The sequence below is a fragment of the Azolla caroliniana genome, unplaced genomic scaffold (genome assembly GCF_043228905.1).
Source record: "Azolla caroliniana isolate FFs.n. ecotype wild unplaced genomic scaffold, voAzoCaro1.0.p SCAF_13, whole genome shotgun sequence".
NCBI classification, from domain to species: domain Eukaryota; kingdom Viridiplantae; phylum Streptophyta; class Polypodiopsida; order Salviniales; family Salviniaceae; genus Azolla; species Azolla caroliniana.
In genome coordinates this window covers 10,267,759-10,287,187 of record NW_028230448.1, presented here as the reverse complement: position 1 = coordinate 10,287,187, position 19,429 = coordinate 10,267,759, and the positions used below count along the sequence as shown (strand labels likewise).

At 39.6% G+C, this 19,429-nt stretch overlaps 1 protein-coding gene across 1 annotated transcript; it reads left to right on the top strand.

Moving 5' to 3' along the window:
* Positions 1-846: 846 nt before the first annotated feature.
* Positions 847-9,327, top strand: LOC147856079 (chaperone protein dnaJ GFA2, mitochondrial-like). Its single transcript, XM_087329671.1, has 18 exons — positions 847-1,182; positions 1,269-1,356; positions 1,538-1,624; positions 2,058-2,146; positions 2,239-2,322; positions 2,420-2,458; positions 6,581-6,691; positions 7,222-7,278; positions 7,380-7,467; positions 7,552-7,616; positions 7,701-7,778; positions 7,861-7,933; positions 8,018-8,109; positions 8,210-8,281; positions 8,349-8,405; positions 8,532-8,580; positions 8,684-8,750; positions 8,828-9,327. Exons 1-18 carry the CDS (start codon positions 1,099-1,101, stop codon positions 8,928-8,930), a joined length of 1,383 nt encoding a protein of 460 aa, XP_087185797.1. The 5' UTR covers positions 847-1,098; the 3' UTR covers positions 8,931-9,327.
* The last annotated feature ends 10,102 nt before the right edge of the window (positions 9,328-19,429 follow it).

Sequence of the window (19,429 nt, the reverse complement as noted above, 5' to 3'; positions counted from 1 at the left end):
TTTATAAGAAAATGCTTTTGGACATTTTCAATCTCTTTCCAAGTAGACTTAGGAGGCTAACGCCCCATACTTCCACCCGATAGAGAAGCAACAATGTTGAAGATGTATTTCATAAGGACCTAACACTTAAATTCTCCATTATTGCATGTGTTCTCAAATTCATAATATGCTCTCTTTCCGACATTTAAGTGGCGGGTAACTCATTTGTTCCATATATGATTTGAAGGAACTTCAAAGCCAAGGTATTTAAAGCTTTTTAAGGTTTGAAGTAGCTTCACAATGGCTCATAATGCATATAGTTTATCCTTATTAATGACCCTTCACAAACACAATCTTTTTGTCCGAGAGCCATTGACACTCAACTTTGTATGCAAGAGGACCCCGTACTTTTCTCTCTGCAAATACTTTAATTAGAAGATGCACCAAAGCTTACGAGGGCATTTGGATAAGACCTACGAAAGCATGATGCCTACATACATTCCCACCCAATCGACAACTTCTTCGGCGCATTTTTCCGTTACAAACTTGGCAAACCCATTGTCGTCTAATTCATCAGTGCATATATGTACATACAGACCAAACCAAATCGAGTTGGCGAGAGAGAGAGAGAGAGTGGACAAAATCATGGCTTTGAAACAGCAAGAGGGCTATTGGAAAAATGTGAACTCGGTTGGGGCATCACTTCATTGACAGATTTCCTTGGGACAGAGAGAAACCTCTGGGCTCTCTCTGTCTCTGTCTCTCTCATTCTCTTAAGGGTTTTTGGGAGAGCTGAGAGCTGAGACAGCTGAGAGAGCTTGCCTTCCGCCTTCTCCGTCTCCTTCTCCTTCTCCTTCTCCTTCTCCTGTTGCAGGGTTTTTGGTCGCCTCACTCCTCCTGTGTGTCTCTCGATTCTGGCTTCCCTCTCCCTCTCCCTCTCCGTTCCTTTTTTCCCTTTCTAAAGTTTTCTTTTGCAGAACCCACCTCTTGCTTATTATAGGAATCATCACATCGCTCTGCTGCCCTGCGTATCAATCAAGTCTCATCTTTCCCAACTACAGAGTGGAAGAAACAAATACCCGATAAATACCAAGAAAAAGGAAGAAGAGCTATCATACAATGAATCGCCTGTGGCGCCTCCAGGAAGCGTCTTCAAGGCTAAACAAGAAGAAGACGCTGAGTCCCTCTGAAATCCGTGATCATGTCTGTAAATTTGGTTGGTTTATTGAATTAAACCAGTTCATTGATTTATTTATAATCTCTCTGATTTCTGCTTTTCACATGGTTAGGCCCTCACTAGCTTCAGAACTTTGCCGGATGCTCAAAATGCATCTTTTCACTGCCTCAGCTCATCGCAGATGAAATCAGCATCCAAATGTATGAGAAATCGGTTTTAAGATGAATGAAAATTAACATATCAATTAGGGTTAGGACCTTGTTTCACCATTTGATTTATTTTTATGGTAACACGGATTTAAGTGGATGAGTTAAAGGTTTCGTCGAAACTGACATACAAATAAGGACCTTGAACCTTCATTTCTTCTTACTGTGAAACTAGGTGATCCCCGGTGCTCTAATACTGGTGTTGTTGGAGTACCCCTTCACAGCAGCATTATTCAAAGAATTCGCCACTTTCATGCTACAGGTAAACCTCTCAAAGATTTTTAAAAGATTTTCATTTTTAGCTCATCTGTGGAAATTGAATAAAAAAAGTCATTCGTTGTTCGTTCTTGTGTTTCAAGATCAGCAGGAACTTGAGTTATAATCAGATGTTTTGTGTTTAATTATTTATTCCCCTTCTGTTACCCTTACTGATTATTTCTTAAAGGCCGTGCTTTCACATGCAATGTCTTGTTTCTTTTATACCCTAGTTTGATTTGTGATTGTTAGACTTTGACACTTTGATGATTCTACCTGCTTTCGAATATGCATTCTGACAGGCATTTGAGAATCTTGCGATATTTTTTCTAGTCTTCCCTCAGAAAGTTCTTTGTGTGTTCCAGCTAGATTCAGATTTACTAATCTTAACATATTGGTCGATCAGTTAATATGGTAATTTTGAGCTGAGCGTTTTGTAGGCCAAGCTATGGCGTCCAGGGATTATTATGATGTGCTTGGTGTGAGCCGGAATGCTGGACAGTCTGAATTGAAAAAAGCTTATTATGCGGTAAATATAATTGGAAACCCTTAACGAGATCCTGTAACTTTTACTTCTTGTCCATATGTATGACCATTTTCTTTGCTCTTTATCATTAACAGTTGGCGAAGAAGCATCATCCTGATACTAACAAGGAGGATCCAGATGCTGAGAAGAAGTTCCAAGAGATACAGAAAGCATACGAGGTAGGTACATAGATTAAGTTTGATGAGTTAGTTATACATGCAAAATATGTCCTTATGAAACATTCATTGAAAACTTACATTTCATCTTGTGCAACAGACATTGAAAGATGATGAAAAGCGTTCTCAATATGACAAGGTACACCGTAACTTCTGTAAAATAGCTTGAAAGAAGTATGAATTTAGATGGGATTTATATATTTGTTATCCAGTTACATTGTGTGTCAATCTGTATTTAATTACACTTGGTTTATGGAGTGTGGTATTTCTCAATTCGTATATTGTACACCGAACTGTATGTTGTTAATGATAGCTCAAATTTACCCCTCCCAAGAATGTGTTACTGTAAGCCCTACATGCCATGATTGATATTGGGTATTGATAGGCTCTCTGGTTTACAGTCTAGACTGTAGAAGTCATGATAGTTCTAAGAAAATGCCTGTGGACATGACCATGTCTAGTAGAATAAAGAAAGCTTGAAATCAGTCCCAAGAAGTAGTAGGATCCAGGTACTGCGGCTAGCATTCATATTCTAGTTAGAGGGATGGTCTACTTTCTTTCACTCAATGCATATATCAATATGGAGTTAAAACTCCTAACATCCTTTGTCCATCTGTTCAAATCACATCTAAGCTCTACCTTGAGACTTGAGAATGCATGGTAAGTTGTATCAATCTATATATTATAAGCCTGAATTTGTTCCCCTAGTTCTTCTGTTTGGTTTTTGCATTGAATTGTTATTACCTGATGCACATCATTTTCTGACAAATGTTAATCTGACTGTACCAGCCGTCGCCTTCCAAACTTAGCTGCCAACTTGATGACTCAAAATGATTTACAGTATTCCCAAAAGGAATTTAAGAATGTTCCCATGATGTAGGAAGCCAAAGTCTCTGAATATTATATTAAATGTATCATCAAAAGCGTTGATTTACTAAGTTTCATCCATAGGTTGTTTTATTGGCAAGGTTATATAGATGTTACTATTTGATTATGAAATAGATGACACAAGAATGCTCCTTTAAGGATTTAGAATCCTCTCAATCTCCCTTGTGCTAGAATTTGGTCACATGGTCTTTAGCTTCTAGCTCAATTGACTCATGTTAAATCACTCTTATCGTTATGAAGATTCTCTTGTCTGTTAACTAGAACTTTCCTGATTTTCACAAAAACAAAACTACGATAATTATACAATGTTGTGTTCAAATTAGGTTATGCCAGGTCAATACCTGGTGTATTGTTTTCAGCCGTATGCATTAAGTAATATTTGTATCATTTGAATTAAACGATCATCATAAAGGCAAGTAGCTTTGAATTTCTCTATGTCCCTTCAATCATGAGGCCCATTTGTCAACCATTTCTCTAGACTTTGGGAGCTCCCTAAACTAAGGTATTCATGATTGGTACTTATGTCATTAAAATAACTTGCAGAACATGGAGAGTTGAAACTTCAATAATGGTTCAAGTTGCATGGCATAAGCATAAATGCACTATCCCTATTAATATGCAGTGGATTGTCCCTATCTAAACATTACCGAAGCAGACAAGAACAGATTAATGTAAATTGATATTATAAAATCGGATAATAGAAGAACATGGATCAGCCACACATCTTTTGGTAGGAAGATGGCCCACTATAAGGCCCACTTTTTACACACAATCAGAGGGTGGATTCATCACACATCTATCCTATCCATTATGCAGTGCGATTGCAGTTGTGGACCTCTTCACATCAGTTAAAGATTGACATAGACAAATTTGCACACATACCTCTAGAAGAAAGAATTGGTCAATTGTGTCATTATGGAGTAGAATTTGAAGAACACTGTCACAGCACTGCTTTTAATGAAATAAGAGGGAGGTGCCATTGACTCTTTAACCAAGAGATTGACTTAGTGTGCAAGGTAAAGGAATATGAGGACCAATTGTGCTTGAGGCTTTTCTGGCTGCAACTCAAGAGGTATAGGGAGAAGTTGTTGAAAAACAATACAGCCACACAAGCTCATCAACAAATAACAATCACAAACTTTATTTAGCCTCATCACTCTCAATTTGAACATCGCTGAAGGATTAAATAGATGGGCAATAGCAATTTATTGCCCATGTAGGCTCTGGCCCTGTGGATCATGATCTCACTGCCTTTTTCTTCGACAAATAAAGATAATCACCTCCCATCATTGTAGGTGCTTCCCTCGCTTCAAAGATCTCGCCATTTTAGATTGACCTATGCTAGAGTACTCATACTACAAGTCAATGAAGGGCTACACAAGTGGGCTCTCAGTTAGAACATTGCAAAGGGATTACAATAGATTTGGCAATAGCAATTTGTTGCCCATGTGACGATCTCACCACCTTTGCCATCAACAAATAAAGACCATTACCTCTCACCATTGTAGGTGCTTCCCTCGCTTCAGAGATCTCTCCATTTTAGATTGACCTATGCTTGAGTAGTCATGCTACAAGTCAATCAAGGGCTACACAAGTGGTCTCGGTTAGAACATTGCAAAGGGATCACAATAGCAATTTGTTGCCCATGCCCATGTAGGCGCTGACATTATGGACCACTATTTCACCACCCTTGTCATCGAAAGATAAAGACCACTATCACGTGCCATTGCAGGTGCTTCTGTTACTTTAGAGTTCTCTTCATTTTGGATTGACCTATGCTAGAGACCTTTTGCACACAAGCATTTCAATCTATATGGCTTGAGAATCTTAGATGTATCAATGATAAGATTCTTTAGTCACCTTTCTTGAAAAGACGATTATGTTAGAGACCGTTCGAACACAAACATTTCAATCTATATGGCTTGAGAATCGTAAATGTATCAATGATAAGATTCTCTAGTCACTTTTTATTTTATTTACTTTTTTGCTTAGTTACATTTTTTGATTTCTTTGCAAAGATGAGACAACATTTTAAGGTGTAATCTCTGGTTTGATCTTTCGTAGAAAAGTGATTATTGATATTTCTTTTTTCTGGATATTTCAAGTGAATCTTTTGAGTCCTTACCATCCGAATGACTCTTGATTTTCATTATACATGGGTGGATCAAAGCTACCTTTATTATGAATTCATAATTGCTCTATAAAAGTGTGTTAATGTATTGGGTTTGCTCATTCCACCCTTCAAAAGCATAGGCTTCAACTTTAAACAGATTTAGGTGAATGCAACAAAGGAAACATTTGGTTTTTTGCAACTACAGGTTATTTATGTATGCTATGAATCTTGATAAAGTTAAGAGGGGTTTAATATAACTATTACAAACTCGGGTCTATTTTATATCATGACTACGATATCTTTACAAGAATCTCATCATTTTTGTAACTGGACATTGTGGTTATTGAAACAAGGTGAGGTGACAAGTGTTCATGTATGTATCAATATTCGTTCTTACAATATCAGAATAAGTTTTGTTACCTAAATGAGGATGGATGTTAGGTATCAAATATTACTGTTGGTCTCAATAAGGTTTTGCTGCCCTTAAAGAGATGGAATGGATCTGCTTCTACAGCATGTGAATGATTGAGGGATTAAATATTAGTGTTAGTCTCAATACGTTATTTGGTGCGAACTAAAGAACAGATGGAACGGATCAAAGCATTGCTTCTAGCACTTATGAATGATTGAAATCAGGGCATCAAGAAATGTGTTTTGAAAGCACTGGACGTGTCATCTATTTATGATGATTAGTAACTGTTTTTAGAAAATGATAATCAGTGTTGGTTGCGCATAGCAAGGTTTGATGTTTGAAATGAAATCCTAAAAATGTTTGTGGCGTTGCATCTGTTGTACGTATATAGTGAACTATGGCATCTGAGGGAAAATTTTGCCATCATGTCATGCTAGTGTTGTGCTTAAGGACACATGGCAGTCTTCTGCCTCATTGTTCAAGCTTTGAAGTGAGTTTTCTCCTCACTTCTTATGTTCACTATCTCTCCTGCTGCATTTCCTTTGAGTTTCTTTTCTTTATTTTTCTTTTTATATGATTAAGATTGTACATTAGATATTTATTTATTGGTTCTTCTATGCTTTACATAGGTTTTCAGTGTATAGATATACTTGAAAAGTTAGATACATTTGTTTTTGGCCATTATATTTTTTGCATAAATATAAAGGTACACATTTACTTTACTTGCAATGGATGTGATAAGTATTCACTTATGAAACTCGCTATAAATGTGAGAACACACTTTTGCCCAGTGTGCTTGCATATTTATTTTCAGGAGTTGATCCTGATGTCTTGATTTCTTGGTACAGTTGGGTCATGATACTTACGAGAAAATGGGAGCTGGAGGGCCTGGAGGTGGATCAGGTTTTGGTGGTTTTGGAGGATTTGGTGGATTTGGCGGATTTGGAGGTTTTGATGATGTATGTACCAGATACCTTGCAATTTGTGGTCTATTCAATCTGTTTTCTTTGCCCAACTTGGTGTTTGACATTTAATGAACTTTTACATGGTTTAGTAAGTATTTCGTGGATCATGCCTGGAAATGCAGTTAGATACAGTTGAGTTTATGTGAAGCTTAAGTTATCTCTATTAATCAATTTGCAACTAGCAATTGAAAAGGATGCGCCAAATAAAACAAATTCAACTTTAACTAATGTTTCTGGAGTATAATTGAACAGTGACATTGGTTTGCACCACTGTCATGAAGGGTAATAAAGTCTTGAAGTTCTGCTGCATATATAATATTACGAGCCTGCTTGACTCATTAAAGCTCAGCTAAGGTCACAATTGCTACTGTATGAACTTACAAAATTAGAATTATTGTTGCAAATTATTGCAGCAGAGCAGATAAGGCTGTTAACTTTTAGTGAATTGATAGTGTGTTCCTTTGGTTGAATAATTTCTGAAACAATACTAACTTGATGTTTGGGTATCATTTTCTCTTTCACAGTTTTTCAAAATGATGAAGGGTGCTGGGGGAATGGGTGGAGGTGGAGAGGATGTGAAGGTAAAATAACATGGAATCTACCATTTCATGAATAAAATCCTGGTATACAGTTGGATTGCATGGTGATATGACCATGTGCAAATGTTTGGATATGTATGTAGGTTACCTTGGACGTTTCTTTCAGGGAGGCTGTGGATGGATGCACGAGAAACGTGACTTTCTATGCTGCATCACGTTGTGATTCTTGCAGTAAGTTTTCTCACATTTGTCATTCGTTTTCCTTTGCATAAATGCAGCATATCTATGAGTCACTTGATTTTCTTTCTCATGCAGATGGAAGTGGCATGCCTCCAGGAGTAAGGCCTGTAGTATGTAGTGCTTGTAATGGAACAGGAATGGTAGGTTTTACACTGTTTTGATATTTTCTTTTTCCTCCATTATTACTATGAACCTCTTATATCTTCTTTTGTATGTTTCCTCAGAGTATGCAACAGCCTCAGCTGGGCTTTATCTTCCAGTCAACATGTGGTCAATGTGGTGGTTCAGGCCAAGTAGTGAAGGTAGACAGTTATGGGTTGAAAAATATTTTATAGCTATGAAGTTAGCTATTGTTTTGGTTAAATATCCTTTTGGTTGATTCAGGAGAAGTGTGGAAGATGCAGTGGTAAGGGGACAGTCAAAGTGAAGAAATCTGTAACAGTCAATGTACCATCTGGTAAGGAAAGCGGGATTTTGCATTTTGAAAATAGTTATTTCTTTTTGTATAAGGATTTTCAGATTTCAAGTTGGATTCGTACAGGGGTTGACAATGATAATACTATTAGAGTGCCGGGTGAAGGAGGTGTTTCAGCCAAATCACCCCGAGCAGGAGATGTCTATGTGACATTGAAGGTTGGTGCCCCACTAGTAAATATAGATGCATTATGTATTGTTATTTTGAAGTGGGATGGAAATACAACCTTTTTTTGAGGTCATATTTTGCATTTTCTAGGTTCTTCCAGATCCTGTATTCAAGCGAGAAGGGACAAATGTCCATGTGGACATTCCTATAACTTTTGCGACGGTAATGCTTTAAAAAAAAAACTCGTCTTTATTTTTATGGACATTTTGTAATGACATAAGTACTTCAGGCCATTCTTGGTGGGAAAGCTCCAGTGCCAACTCTGACCGGTGATGTGATACTTAAGGTAAATGTGCAAAAAGGTTATAGAAATGTTAAAGATAGGCTATGCTAATAGACATGTTTGATCAGTATCCGGTGTTAATTAATTTTATTCCTTCTCATTCTTTAATATTGGATTTTCTTGCATCAGGTGCGTCCTGGTACACAGCCTGGACATAAAGAAGTTCTGAAAGGAAAAGGTATGATGATAATCTAGTTTTTATGCATGGGGAAGAAGTTCCGGAAATAAAAAACTTGAATTGATTGAATGTTTTTTCCGTCTTTTGGTTGTATCATATGCAGGTATAAGAGCATTGAATTCTCCATTTTCTGGAGATCAGTTTGTCCATTTTCAAGTGAGGATACCAACGTAAGTACATGGTTTTGTGTTGCTCAACGTATGGAATTCCATTGAATGCTATAACCTGAAACATCTGTATTGATCAGAAATCTAAGTCAGAGACAACGAACACTCATAGAGGAATATGTTAAAGAAGAGATGAGAGACACCAATGAAGAGAATTCTGCAGCTGCTGGGAACAACTTGTGACCTTTCACAGCATGACATAACTGGAAAATTGTACCTGCTGTGCAAGGAGCAATGAGGAAACTAAACATGATGTGGGTGATTCGTTATGGTGCCTTGCTGTTTTTGTGTGCTGGAAAGTTTTTTGTCATATAATTCTTTGAGGCCAAATTCCTGGTTTTTGATTTTACAGACATCTCAATTGCAGCGCTGAGAATTTGTCTTTCAAAACGGAATTTCTAGATCAGACTGATTGAAATACAAAAGGGATAGAAATTTACCTCTTTTTAAGTTTCAATTCTAATAGTCATCCATGCCTTACCTTGATGGACTTGATCTATGTGATGAACTCAAATTGATATGTGATAAAATTGACCTTGTTGAATAATGTATGGCATAGCAAAGCTGTATTGATTGTTATCATTGTAGGTATTGCCGTCCAGATATTCATATTCAAGGTGTCGTGATTCTTGAGTGTAATTGTGTCTCATCTGATGGGTTTAATATTAAATTAAATGCTATTATAAACTAAATTGATCAACGGTTTAAGGATGAATATGCTAGATTTTATGCACCACTCCCTTAGAGAGTGGCTATGATAAACATGTTTGAAAGCACTCCCCATGCTCTACAGTAAATGATTGAAGGTGGTATTTGGTGGGGATGGCAGTGCAGTAGAATTGAATGTTCAATATCCTGACAAGCTGAAGACGGAAGGTGAATGGTAAGTTTGTTTCCCCATCAACTGTCTGGATGTTTAAAGTGTAGTTTCTGTAACTTGGCCAAATACAGAGTTTGATTTCGACCTATCTGAATGTGTTGAACATAATCTTTTTACCCCTAGCCTGTTGTTTAGGGATATAATTTCTTTGACGTATCTGACTGAATCTATTGACCATAGTTTCTGTTATTGTGGCAAGTTCACCAGTTTGGAAATTCTGTGCGTAGACCAATGCTTTAGAAGCTTCCAAAGAACAGAAAAGCCTTATAAGTAGACCCTCTATTCTCACATGTGTAGGTTTTTGACTGGATTTAATATATGCTAGGTTATGAAGTTCAGAATAGTTTATTTGGCGATTTCCTTGGTAAATTTGTGCTATGCATTCTTATGAGGGAAAGAAGAGGCTATGTCCATTATGTCACATGTTTTGGTTCTCCAAACTTCAAAGTCTCACCAAGACTTTGGGGGCTTGCAACAATTTGTAGTTCAACTCTAAACAAAATGTGCACTGCACATTATATTCAATGGCAAGTCCATCTATGAAAGAAGGTTCATACTTTGATGAGGTGTTTTCTTTGTCTAGTCACATAGAAGACAAGTTCAAGTAAAACCATGAAGTGGATTTCCAAATAAGGAGATGTTGAGAAATTGTACATGCTTATTGTCGACATAAAATTTCATGCATGATTGATCAATAAGAAACATTTGGTGAATTTGTAGAATTGTTCAATCTTGTTGAAATCCCTTCATTAGGTAAAGGGTTTAATAGGATTTAATAGGAAGCAATTCAATATGTTTTTGAAAACAAGGCATCAAGTATCAACTTTCTCATCCTTGCACTTCACAAACACAATGCAATTGTTGAGAAAAAGATCCATGCATTTAACCGTTTGTCACATGATGATGCTACTTTGGCCATCACATTGGGGTGCAATAGTCAACAAGATGTAATTGCTATGGGTTGTGTATTAAGTTGTTCTTGAGAATACTCCATATAAGGATTCCTTGATAAAACAAAGGAGAAACATTTCTCACAATCAATGAAATCATCATTTGGGTCATTGTTGGATAAGGAACCAATGTGGGTGATTGTTTATGAGAATTAGGTCTTAAATACATACCATTCTGATGGGATCTTAGACAAATAAGAACCTCAACTTCAAAGGCTATTATGAAAAGCAAGATATTGGTGATAAAGGAAATTCCCATGCCATTACCAAGTATAATAGTGTTCATCATATGGAGGTTCATTATATATTAGAGAATAAAATAGATGTCAAGAAAACATTCTCAAATGGAGATATATTTCCATATAAAGAAATTTATGTTAAGCAACAATGTTTCATGTATAAATGATGCTATGTGCGGTAATGTTTTAAATACAATTTGTTATATGCATAATTATTAGAATGAATTCTTATTGTTTTCCATGTTCCTTTAGTATATTATCAAGTTGCATATTTTTATGTTTTTACCTTTAGCCATATTTGTTTTCTTTATAAAGGCACTTTTCCCTCATTGGTTGCACTAGAATGGACGGCTTGGGTGAAAGTTATTTGTGGACTTTCATGTCATGTGAGTCATACAAATAAGTTTTAGGGTTCTCTCCTATCAATTAGTTCCCAATATTCTATAAAATGTGTGTAAAGTAGATTGTGCTTATTGAGGTGACTAGGAAAAAGCTTGTGATGTGATGTGCTTGACACTTGTTATTTCTTCAAATTGCACCTTGCCAAATATTGTATGTGCTTAACCAATACATATGTGTGTGCATCCATATGAGCATGTTCTTCGTGATTGTTTATCTATAATTGTGTTTTGTATATGTCCAAACAGAACACATCGAACTATAATATCTTAGTTCCATTCAGCATATTATCTTAGTTACATTCACACTTTTTTCATATATATTTTATTGTAATAATCTACCTTAATGTTTTTCTATCAAAAGATTAGTTGTTGATATTCACATGGTCTATTGTAAACCCTCAGGTCTAGTTCGGCTCTTGATAATTGCACATATTGTAACTTAGAATGTTGTTGAAGATTTATATTCTGATTTAACACACAAACCATATAATGATAACTTGAATACGATTGAGAGTTAAAATTGTAACTCAAATAGAATTTATAATTCTTCAAAACTTAGACCTAATAAGAAATGGGGCTTGTGTTGTTAGTTACTTGTGTGCTCTTTCACCTTGTGTTTTCTTGTGTGTGATACCTCCCCAAAACCTTGTGACAAAATATCGATAAATTTGAAATCACGTTCACCTTCTAAATTACTGAATCATAGTAAAAGATGTTACAGGGTAGTGATCTAAAAATAACTCACAAATTGTTAACTTATAAAAATTGATGCATAATCTTCAATCTAATTTTTCATAAAGAATAAATACACATGTTGGCATTGCTCTTCGATATGCTTAAAAACGTGTAGGACTTTTACAAGACCCAACTCAAATGGAAGATTAAAGGAAAAGAATCGATAATAGGATTTGGCACCAAATTTAAAGAGGGAGAACCACATGCATAATTTCTTGTCTCCACAATAAAAGATTGGTTTTGTGGACTTCAAACATTAGAATGTAAAAGATGTGGAATAAAATGGGGATGCAATTGATTCCTACGATTTTCTCACTTTTGGGGGGGAGGGGGGAACCATATGTGGCAGTGGAAGTGACGAAAAAGAAATGCGTGAAACAATCAACATTGGAAAGAGAGGGACATGTAAATGTTTTAGTTTATGCCTTGAGTGGAACATGGGTACCTCAAGATGAGAGAACTCAAAAGGTATGTTGCAAACATCCATCACATCGAACAAAAATCAAAGAACATTTAATGGTTTCCTTCCAAAGTGAGCTTTGACGTGGACAAAGACATACATTCACGCTTCTGTTTTGTGGAATGTCTAAGATGGGGTTTAAAAGCATAATTCCATTATTATTTGTGAAAAGTGATGATTGAGAATAATAAGCACTATATAGTATTATTGTAAACAAATTCTAAAATGTTTTCCTTATGATTGATACTTCAATAGTGTGCTTCATATTTCAAAACATCATATATATATATGTTTGGTAACTATAATATTTTCATCAGGAATTTGTAAAACTTTGTGCTTACAGTTGACATATATTAATAGTATGCTTGGCTTTATCGTAATTACATCTATATTCTTTGTGAACAAGTGAGTGATCCCTAATTTTAGTGGAAAAAGGTTTGGAGGATATATTAGGCCTTTCTCTCCCTTTAACGATTGATTAAAGAGGATGTTGTCTACATTGGAGGGGGTTATATAGTCTCATTACTTAAGGTTGAGCAGGATCACTCGATGTGGTTTACTTGGGAAGACTTTGATGTTATATGACCATCTTGTGAGTGTTCATGGGCTAACCGCATTGGTAGTATGCCAATACCTCTTCCAAACATATTTATTTTGTACATTGTATACTCCGCTATTTGTACTCATAGTTCCTTATGTCATTGTAGTTTGAATAACAACTTAAGGAAATTACCTATTAATTTCTATGTACAATTTAATTTTGCTCAAATTTACTTTTTGTTGGATAGATAGATCACTTTGGCCATCAAAAGAAGTTATTATTTGATATGGTCATATGATAATGTAAAGAATCAAGAGATGGATTCTTGTGAAGCGGAAGAGATATGAGTTATGTGTGTGTATGAGAGAGAGAGAGAGAGAGTGAGAGAGAGAGACAAGGAATACACAATGTAAAAGTATATTGACAAAGGAGAAAGACAACATTATACAAGGTGGGAGGAGGGTGCTTTATGTAGTCACCCTCTCCCTTCATTAACTACAAGGCTCATGGAGCATGGGGAATGTGAAAGCTCATAAGTTATGTGTCATAGAATATGATTCTATGACTCGTACTAAATGCTAGAATACAAAGTGGTGACATAATGGTGACTCTTGACCGTTGGAGTGTCTCTTCACTCTCAAGGTGAGTTCACACACTAGACTAGGTTGAGCTTGATTCTCAACACGCCCCCTCAAGCTCAAGTCGGGTCGGTTTCAGACTGTATCCGAAATCCGCTTCAACTCGCGTTCTAGAGTCCGCGTCAACTCGTGTCGACTCGCATGTATGCGGAGTTGTGGAATCCGTGCTCCAGCTTGCGTTGTGCGTAGTTGCGAAGTCTGTGCTTCGGCTTGCATCTTTCTTCGCGGCTTTGTTGCGTGGTTGCGGAATCCACGCGTTATTGCGTAGTGCGTAGTTGCGGAATCCACGCGTTATTGCGTAGTGCGTAGTTGCGGAATCTACGCGTTATTGCGTAGTGCCTTCAGTACTCCCCCTCAAGCTTGGCAGGTCAGGGATCGTCAATCCGAGATCGGTCATGAATTGCCATAGCTTGTCAGCTCCTAAGGCTTTAGTGAAGATGTCAGCTGTTTGAAGATTGGTGCTAATATGTTGTAGGTCGACATCGCCAGCTAGAATGCGCTCTCAGATGAAGTGATAGTGCACTTCGATGTGCTTTGTCCGCGTGTGGAACACTGGGTTCCGAGCCAGATAAATACTGCTCATGTTGTCGCAGTAAAGGGGAGTTGGATCCTTGATGGGAACGCCCAAATCCTTCAAAATCCTCTTAAGCCATACGGCTTCACATGCAGCTACAGCTGCGCCCCTATATTCCGCCTCCGTACTCGAAAGAGCGATGGTAGGCTGCTTCTTGCTACTCCAGGATATTGCTCCGCTGCCGAGGGAGAAAACAAATCCGGAGGTTGATCTTCTATCAGCTTTGTAGCCGGCCCAATCGGCGTCTGTGTACCCCTTGAGTTGTATTGGCATCGCGGTCTTGTAGAGGATGCCGCAATCCATTGTGCCGCTCACGTATCGTAGAACTCGCTGAGCGCAATCCAAGTGAGTATCACGCGGTGTTTGCATGAATTGGCTAAGGAGACCGATCGGATAACTGAGATCGGGTCGAGTGATAGTGAGGTAGATTAGACTCCCGATGAGTTGCCGATACTGAGTCGGCTCACATGCTTTGGTGCTGGAGTTCGCATCTAGTTTGAGATTACAATCGAGCGGGGTTGCTACGGATTTGCACTCAGCCATCCCGAACTTGTATAACAAGTTGAGGATGTAGTGCCGTTGAGAGATCATGATTCCGGCTGGAGTCCGAATTACCTCGATGCCGGGGAAGTAGTGGAGCTCCTTCATGTCCGTCATCTCGAACTTGTCGGAAAGGAGGGATTTGACCTTAGTGATTTCGACGAGATGCTCACCTCCAATGACTAGGTCATCTACATATAAGATGATGACGATCGGACTTGCGGAATTGCTTCGTATGTAGAGGGAGTTGTCCGATTTTGACATACAGAAGCCGATTTGATGAAGATATTGCGTTATCTTCGAATGCCAAGCACGCGGTGCTTGCTTGAGGCTGTAGAGTGGCTTCTTGAGTCGGCATACGGCTTTTGGATGAGTGCTCGAGTTAAAGCAGGGTGGTTGGATCATGTACACCTCCTCATCTAATTCGCCTTGTAGAAAGGCGTTCTTGACGTCCATTTGATGGAGGTGCCACGCTTTCGCCGCGACAATCGCAATTACGGTCCGTACCGTCGTCATCTTTGCCACCGGGGCAAAGGTCTCTTCGTAGTCAACGCCATACGTCTGAGCGTATCCTTTCGCTACGAGTCGAGCTTTGTAGCGGTTTACGGAGCCATCGACGTTATACTTCACCTAGTTGTAGATCCATCTGCATCCGATCGCCTTTTTGTGTGGTGAGGTGGGAACGAGATCCCACGTCTCGTTCTTCCATAGTGCCTGCATCTCCTCGTTCATTGCTTTGATCCATCGCGGGTCCTTCGCGGCTTCCGAAAAAGTTTCCGGCTCCCGTACTGTCGCTACCTTCATCATGAAGGCGTAATGGTACGCCATGTAATCGTTGTAGCCGAATCGGCTTACAAGGTTCTTTTCACGAGTGGATCGACGGAGCTTTTTATTTGCAGAGATGAGGGAATTCTTGGCTCCGATTGGTACCACGAAACCGCTGAACTCACTGTCGAGTGAGTGAGTCGATTCATCGTCGTCGAAGCGATCGTCTTCATATTCCACCATTTTCGCCTTGCCTTTGTCTATCTTCGGGCTAGGCCGTGATGTGCTTTGATCGCTCAAAGGCTCTTGTGATCCGCTCAGTCGGGTCGTGATCGAACATGCACGTAAGATGATCTTCATCCTCTATCTCTTGTTCAGTGGATTCCGGGTCGAGCGGAAGCGAAGTTGTCTCTGGTGTGTACCAGGATGCGGACTCGTCAAAGATGACGTCTCGACTTACCCGAGATTTTCGAGTTGAGGGGTTGTAGCACTTGTACCCCTTTTGCTCCAGTGAGTATCCTACGAGGATACATTTCTTCGACTTCGGGTCGAGCTTTTGACGCTTCTCGTCGGGGATGTGCACGTACGCAATGGAGCCGAATATCCGAACATGTGATAGTTTCGGCTTCTTTCCGAAGAATCTTTCGTGCGGAGTGACCTCGTGCACGCCGGATGTTGTGCACCGGTTCATTAGGTAGATGGCCATATTTGCCGCTTCAGCCCAATATGACTTGGGCATATGCTTCTCGTTCATCATGGCCCGCGCTACTTCGAGGATGTGCCGATTTTTGTGCTCGGCTACTCCGTTTTGTTGTGGAGTGTGTCGGCAAGTGAATTCTCGCCGAATTCCTTCCTTTCGGAGATACGCCGTGAAATCATCCAAGAAGTACTCCTTGCCGCCATCCGATCGAAGGCATCGTACATGTTGGCCCGTGGCTTTCTCGACTTCATTCTTGAACTTTTGTAAGTGTCCGAACACTTCGCTCTTTTGCCGCATCGGATAGATCCAAGTGTGCCTAGAAAAGTCGTCGATGAAGAGCACGTAATATCGGCATTCGCCGAATGTCGCCGTTTTGGCTGGACCCCATACATCGGAATGAATTACGTTGAGTACGCCTTTGCTCACATTCCGCTCTTTCAGAAATACGTGTCGATGTTGCTTGCCGAATTGGCACGCTTCGCATACACCTTCAATCTCCTTCTCTTTGAATGTCGGGTGTCCGATGACGACTCCTTTCGATTTTATTGCTTTGAGTTTGTTGAGATTGATGTGGCCGATTCGCTTATGCCATAGCTCTATGTCGGAGTCAGCTTTCGTGCTTTTCGCGAACATGGCGGATTTCATCTCGTGCGAATCGAGAATGAACATCCGGCCCTCTCTTCGTCCGCGTGCGATAATTCGACCTTCTTTTTCGATGAAGCACCCTTCTTGGTCGAATCGTACTTGCATCCCTTGCTCAACTATTTGGCCAACCGAGACCAAATTCTTTGTGATGGTGGGTACATGCAAGACATTTTTAATGTATGTTTGCTTACCTCTTTCGCCAAACGGAACATTGCCGATGTGCCGAATCGGGTGCGTAGTGTCATCTCCGGTTTCGACATAACCGGGTCCCTCCGGCTCTCGAAGTTCGAGAAACCATTCTTTGTGGGATGTCATATGGTTTGAGGCTCCGGAGTCAACAAACCATACGTCCTCCGGATTGAGGGCACTAGTTGAGGTAGAGGCCGACATAGAGTTTGCTCTATGTTTCATCATGAACATTTCGCCACAGTCGGAGTTGTATGCGTACATTCCACCACGATCCTCGTAGTCGGAGTTGTGCCCGTACATTCCGCTATACTCTTCGTAGTCGGAATTGTGCGCGTAATTTGTGAGTTGTCGGCTTGTGGAAGCCGATTCACACATCTTCTTTCGGCACTCTTCTTCGTGGTGGCCGAGCTTTCCGCAATATCCGCATTCGGTTGCATTTTGACGGCTCGGGCCAGAGTGGAAGCTCCCCCTTCTTACGAAGGTTCCTCGTTGGCCTCCGTTTTGTGGCTGAAATTGGGAGTTGTTGTCGTAGGTCGGACCTCGTCCGCCTTGTCCTTGGCCGAATCGGCCTCTCGCTCGTCCACGTCCTCTTCCTCCATTAGAGTGCGTGTAGAGCATGTGGCGTTCCGACTCATTGCTCCTCGTACGCACATGGTTTTCTTTGACCAATAGCATTGATTGGAGCTCGAACAAGGAGGGAGATTTCTCCCGTGCTAGAACGGTGGTTCGCATCGTGCCGAACCGTGGTGCGAGGCCGCCGAGGCATATTTGCACCATTTCATCATCATCTATACTTACGCTTATTGAGCCGAGTGAGTCGCAAAGCTCCTTGATCTTCAAGGTGTATGTCGTGATGGACATATCCATTTGTTGAATGTTGTTCAACTCTTGGCGGAGTTGAAGCTTCCTCGCGTTCGTGTTGGCGCTGAAAATCTTTCGTAGGTTTTCCCACGCTTCCTTCGGCGTCTTGGCTTCTTGAATGTAACCGAGCATGTGGTTGTGAACACATGTCGCCAAACAATACATCATGCGGCTAGCGGCTTGCTCCCATGTTGCGTATCCGGGAGCTGCTTCGGCGGGTCGGTCTTCATGCGCTCCATTGATGTAGCTCCAATAGCCTTGTCCGACAAGGTATTGGTGCATCTTGTACTCCCAAGATGCGAAGTTATTTCGATCCAACTTCTCGGTAGGGAGAGCGCTCCCCATTTGAGTATTCATTATGTTGATTCTTTTTCTTCTTTTTCTTCTTCTCTCTTTGAATGCGAGCTATGTAGCGAAGCTACGATAGCGATGAGCCGGTTCTTGGTCGTCGGCGTGGAGCACAACACACGATCACGATGAGGCGAATGGGCTAGATCGAGCTACCAAATCGCTCTAATACCATGTAAAGAATCAAGAGATGGATTCTTGTGAAGCGGAAGAGATATGAGTTATGTGTGTGTATGAGAGAGAGAGAGGGAGTGAGAGAGAGACAAGGAATACACAATGTAAAAGTATATTGACAAAGGAGAAAGACAACATTATACAAGGTGGGAGGAGGGTGCTTTATGTAGTCACCCTCTCTCTTCATTAACTACAAGGCTCATGGAGCATGGGGAATGTGAAAGCTCATAAGTTATGTGTCATAGAATATGATTCTATGACTCATACTAAATGCTAGAATACAAAGTGGTGACATAATGGTGACTCTTGACCGTTGGAGTGTCTCTTCACTCTCAAGGTGAGTTCACACACTAGACCAGGTTGAGCTTGATTCTCAACAGATAATTTAGAGACAAATGATCTTCATATCTTGATTGAGATACTACAAAACTTCAAGACACAAAAGGCAAATATTATGCCTCACCAATTGACATATTTGGATGTCCTTAAGCGAGAACATCTTTGTGGGTTTACAACAATGAGAACTATACCTTTCAATTGCCTAATATATGTCTTTGTACACCAAATTGTGTCTCAAATACAAACGTATTAGGCATATGCCAAAATTGCTATAACCCCTAATAATTTTAGGAACTCAAAACTTTTTCTAAAGGGTAAAGAAAGAAAACTCAAATTGGCCCCCCATGAAATGGAGGTTTGAAACCCCATTCCTAGAATCTCACATTGCAAAATTATATGTCCAATAAAAGTACACATTTCTATAATATATATGGAGGTTTTGGAAAACATCCCTCAAGGTGCCATTGCGATCCTCCTAATGATAAGAGAAGCATTATGTAGGTATATGATGAGTTCAGACCGTAGATATGTGAGAAAGATAGACTGAAATGCACCAACACGGAAATAGAAAATAGAAAATAGAAAATCGAATAGAGAATGCACAATACACAATACAATATTTACGTGGAAACCCTAAAACGACAAAAACCACAGGACAACAAGTTTTCACTATGAACAGAGATACAAAAGAGAGATTACAAGT

Bases quoted from the DNA above. Each gene is read 5' to 3' on its own strand.
- LOC147856079 (XM_087329671.1), top strand. From the start codon at position 1,099: ATGAATCGCCTGTGGCGCCTCCAGGAAGCGTCTTCAAGGCTAAACAAG. The intron at 1,183-1,268 runs GTCTGTAAATTT...TCACATGGTTAG, and splicing joins CCTCTGAAATCCGTGATCAT to GCCCTCACTAGCTTCAGAAC. The intron at 1,357-1,537 runs GTATGAGAAATC...CTGTGAAACTAG, and splicing joins GATGAAATCAGCATCCAAAT to GTGATCCCCGGTGCTCTAAT.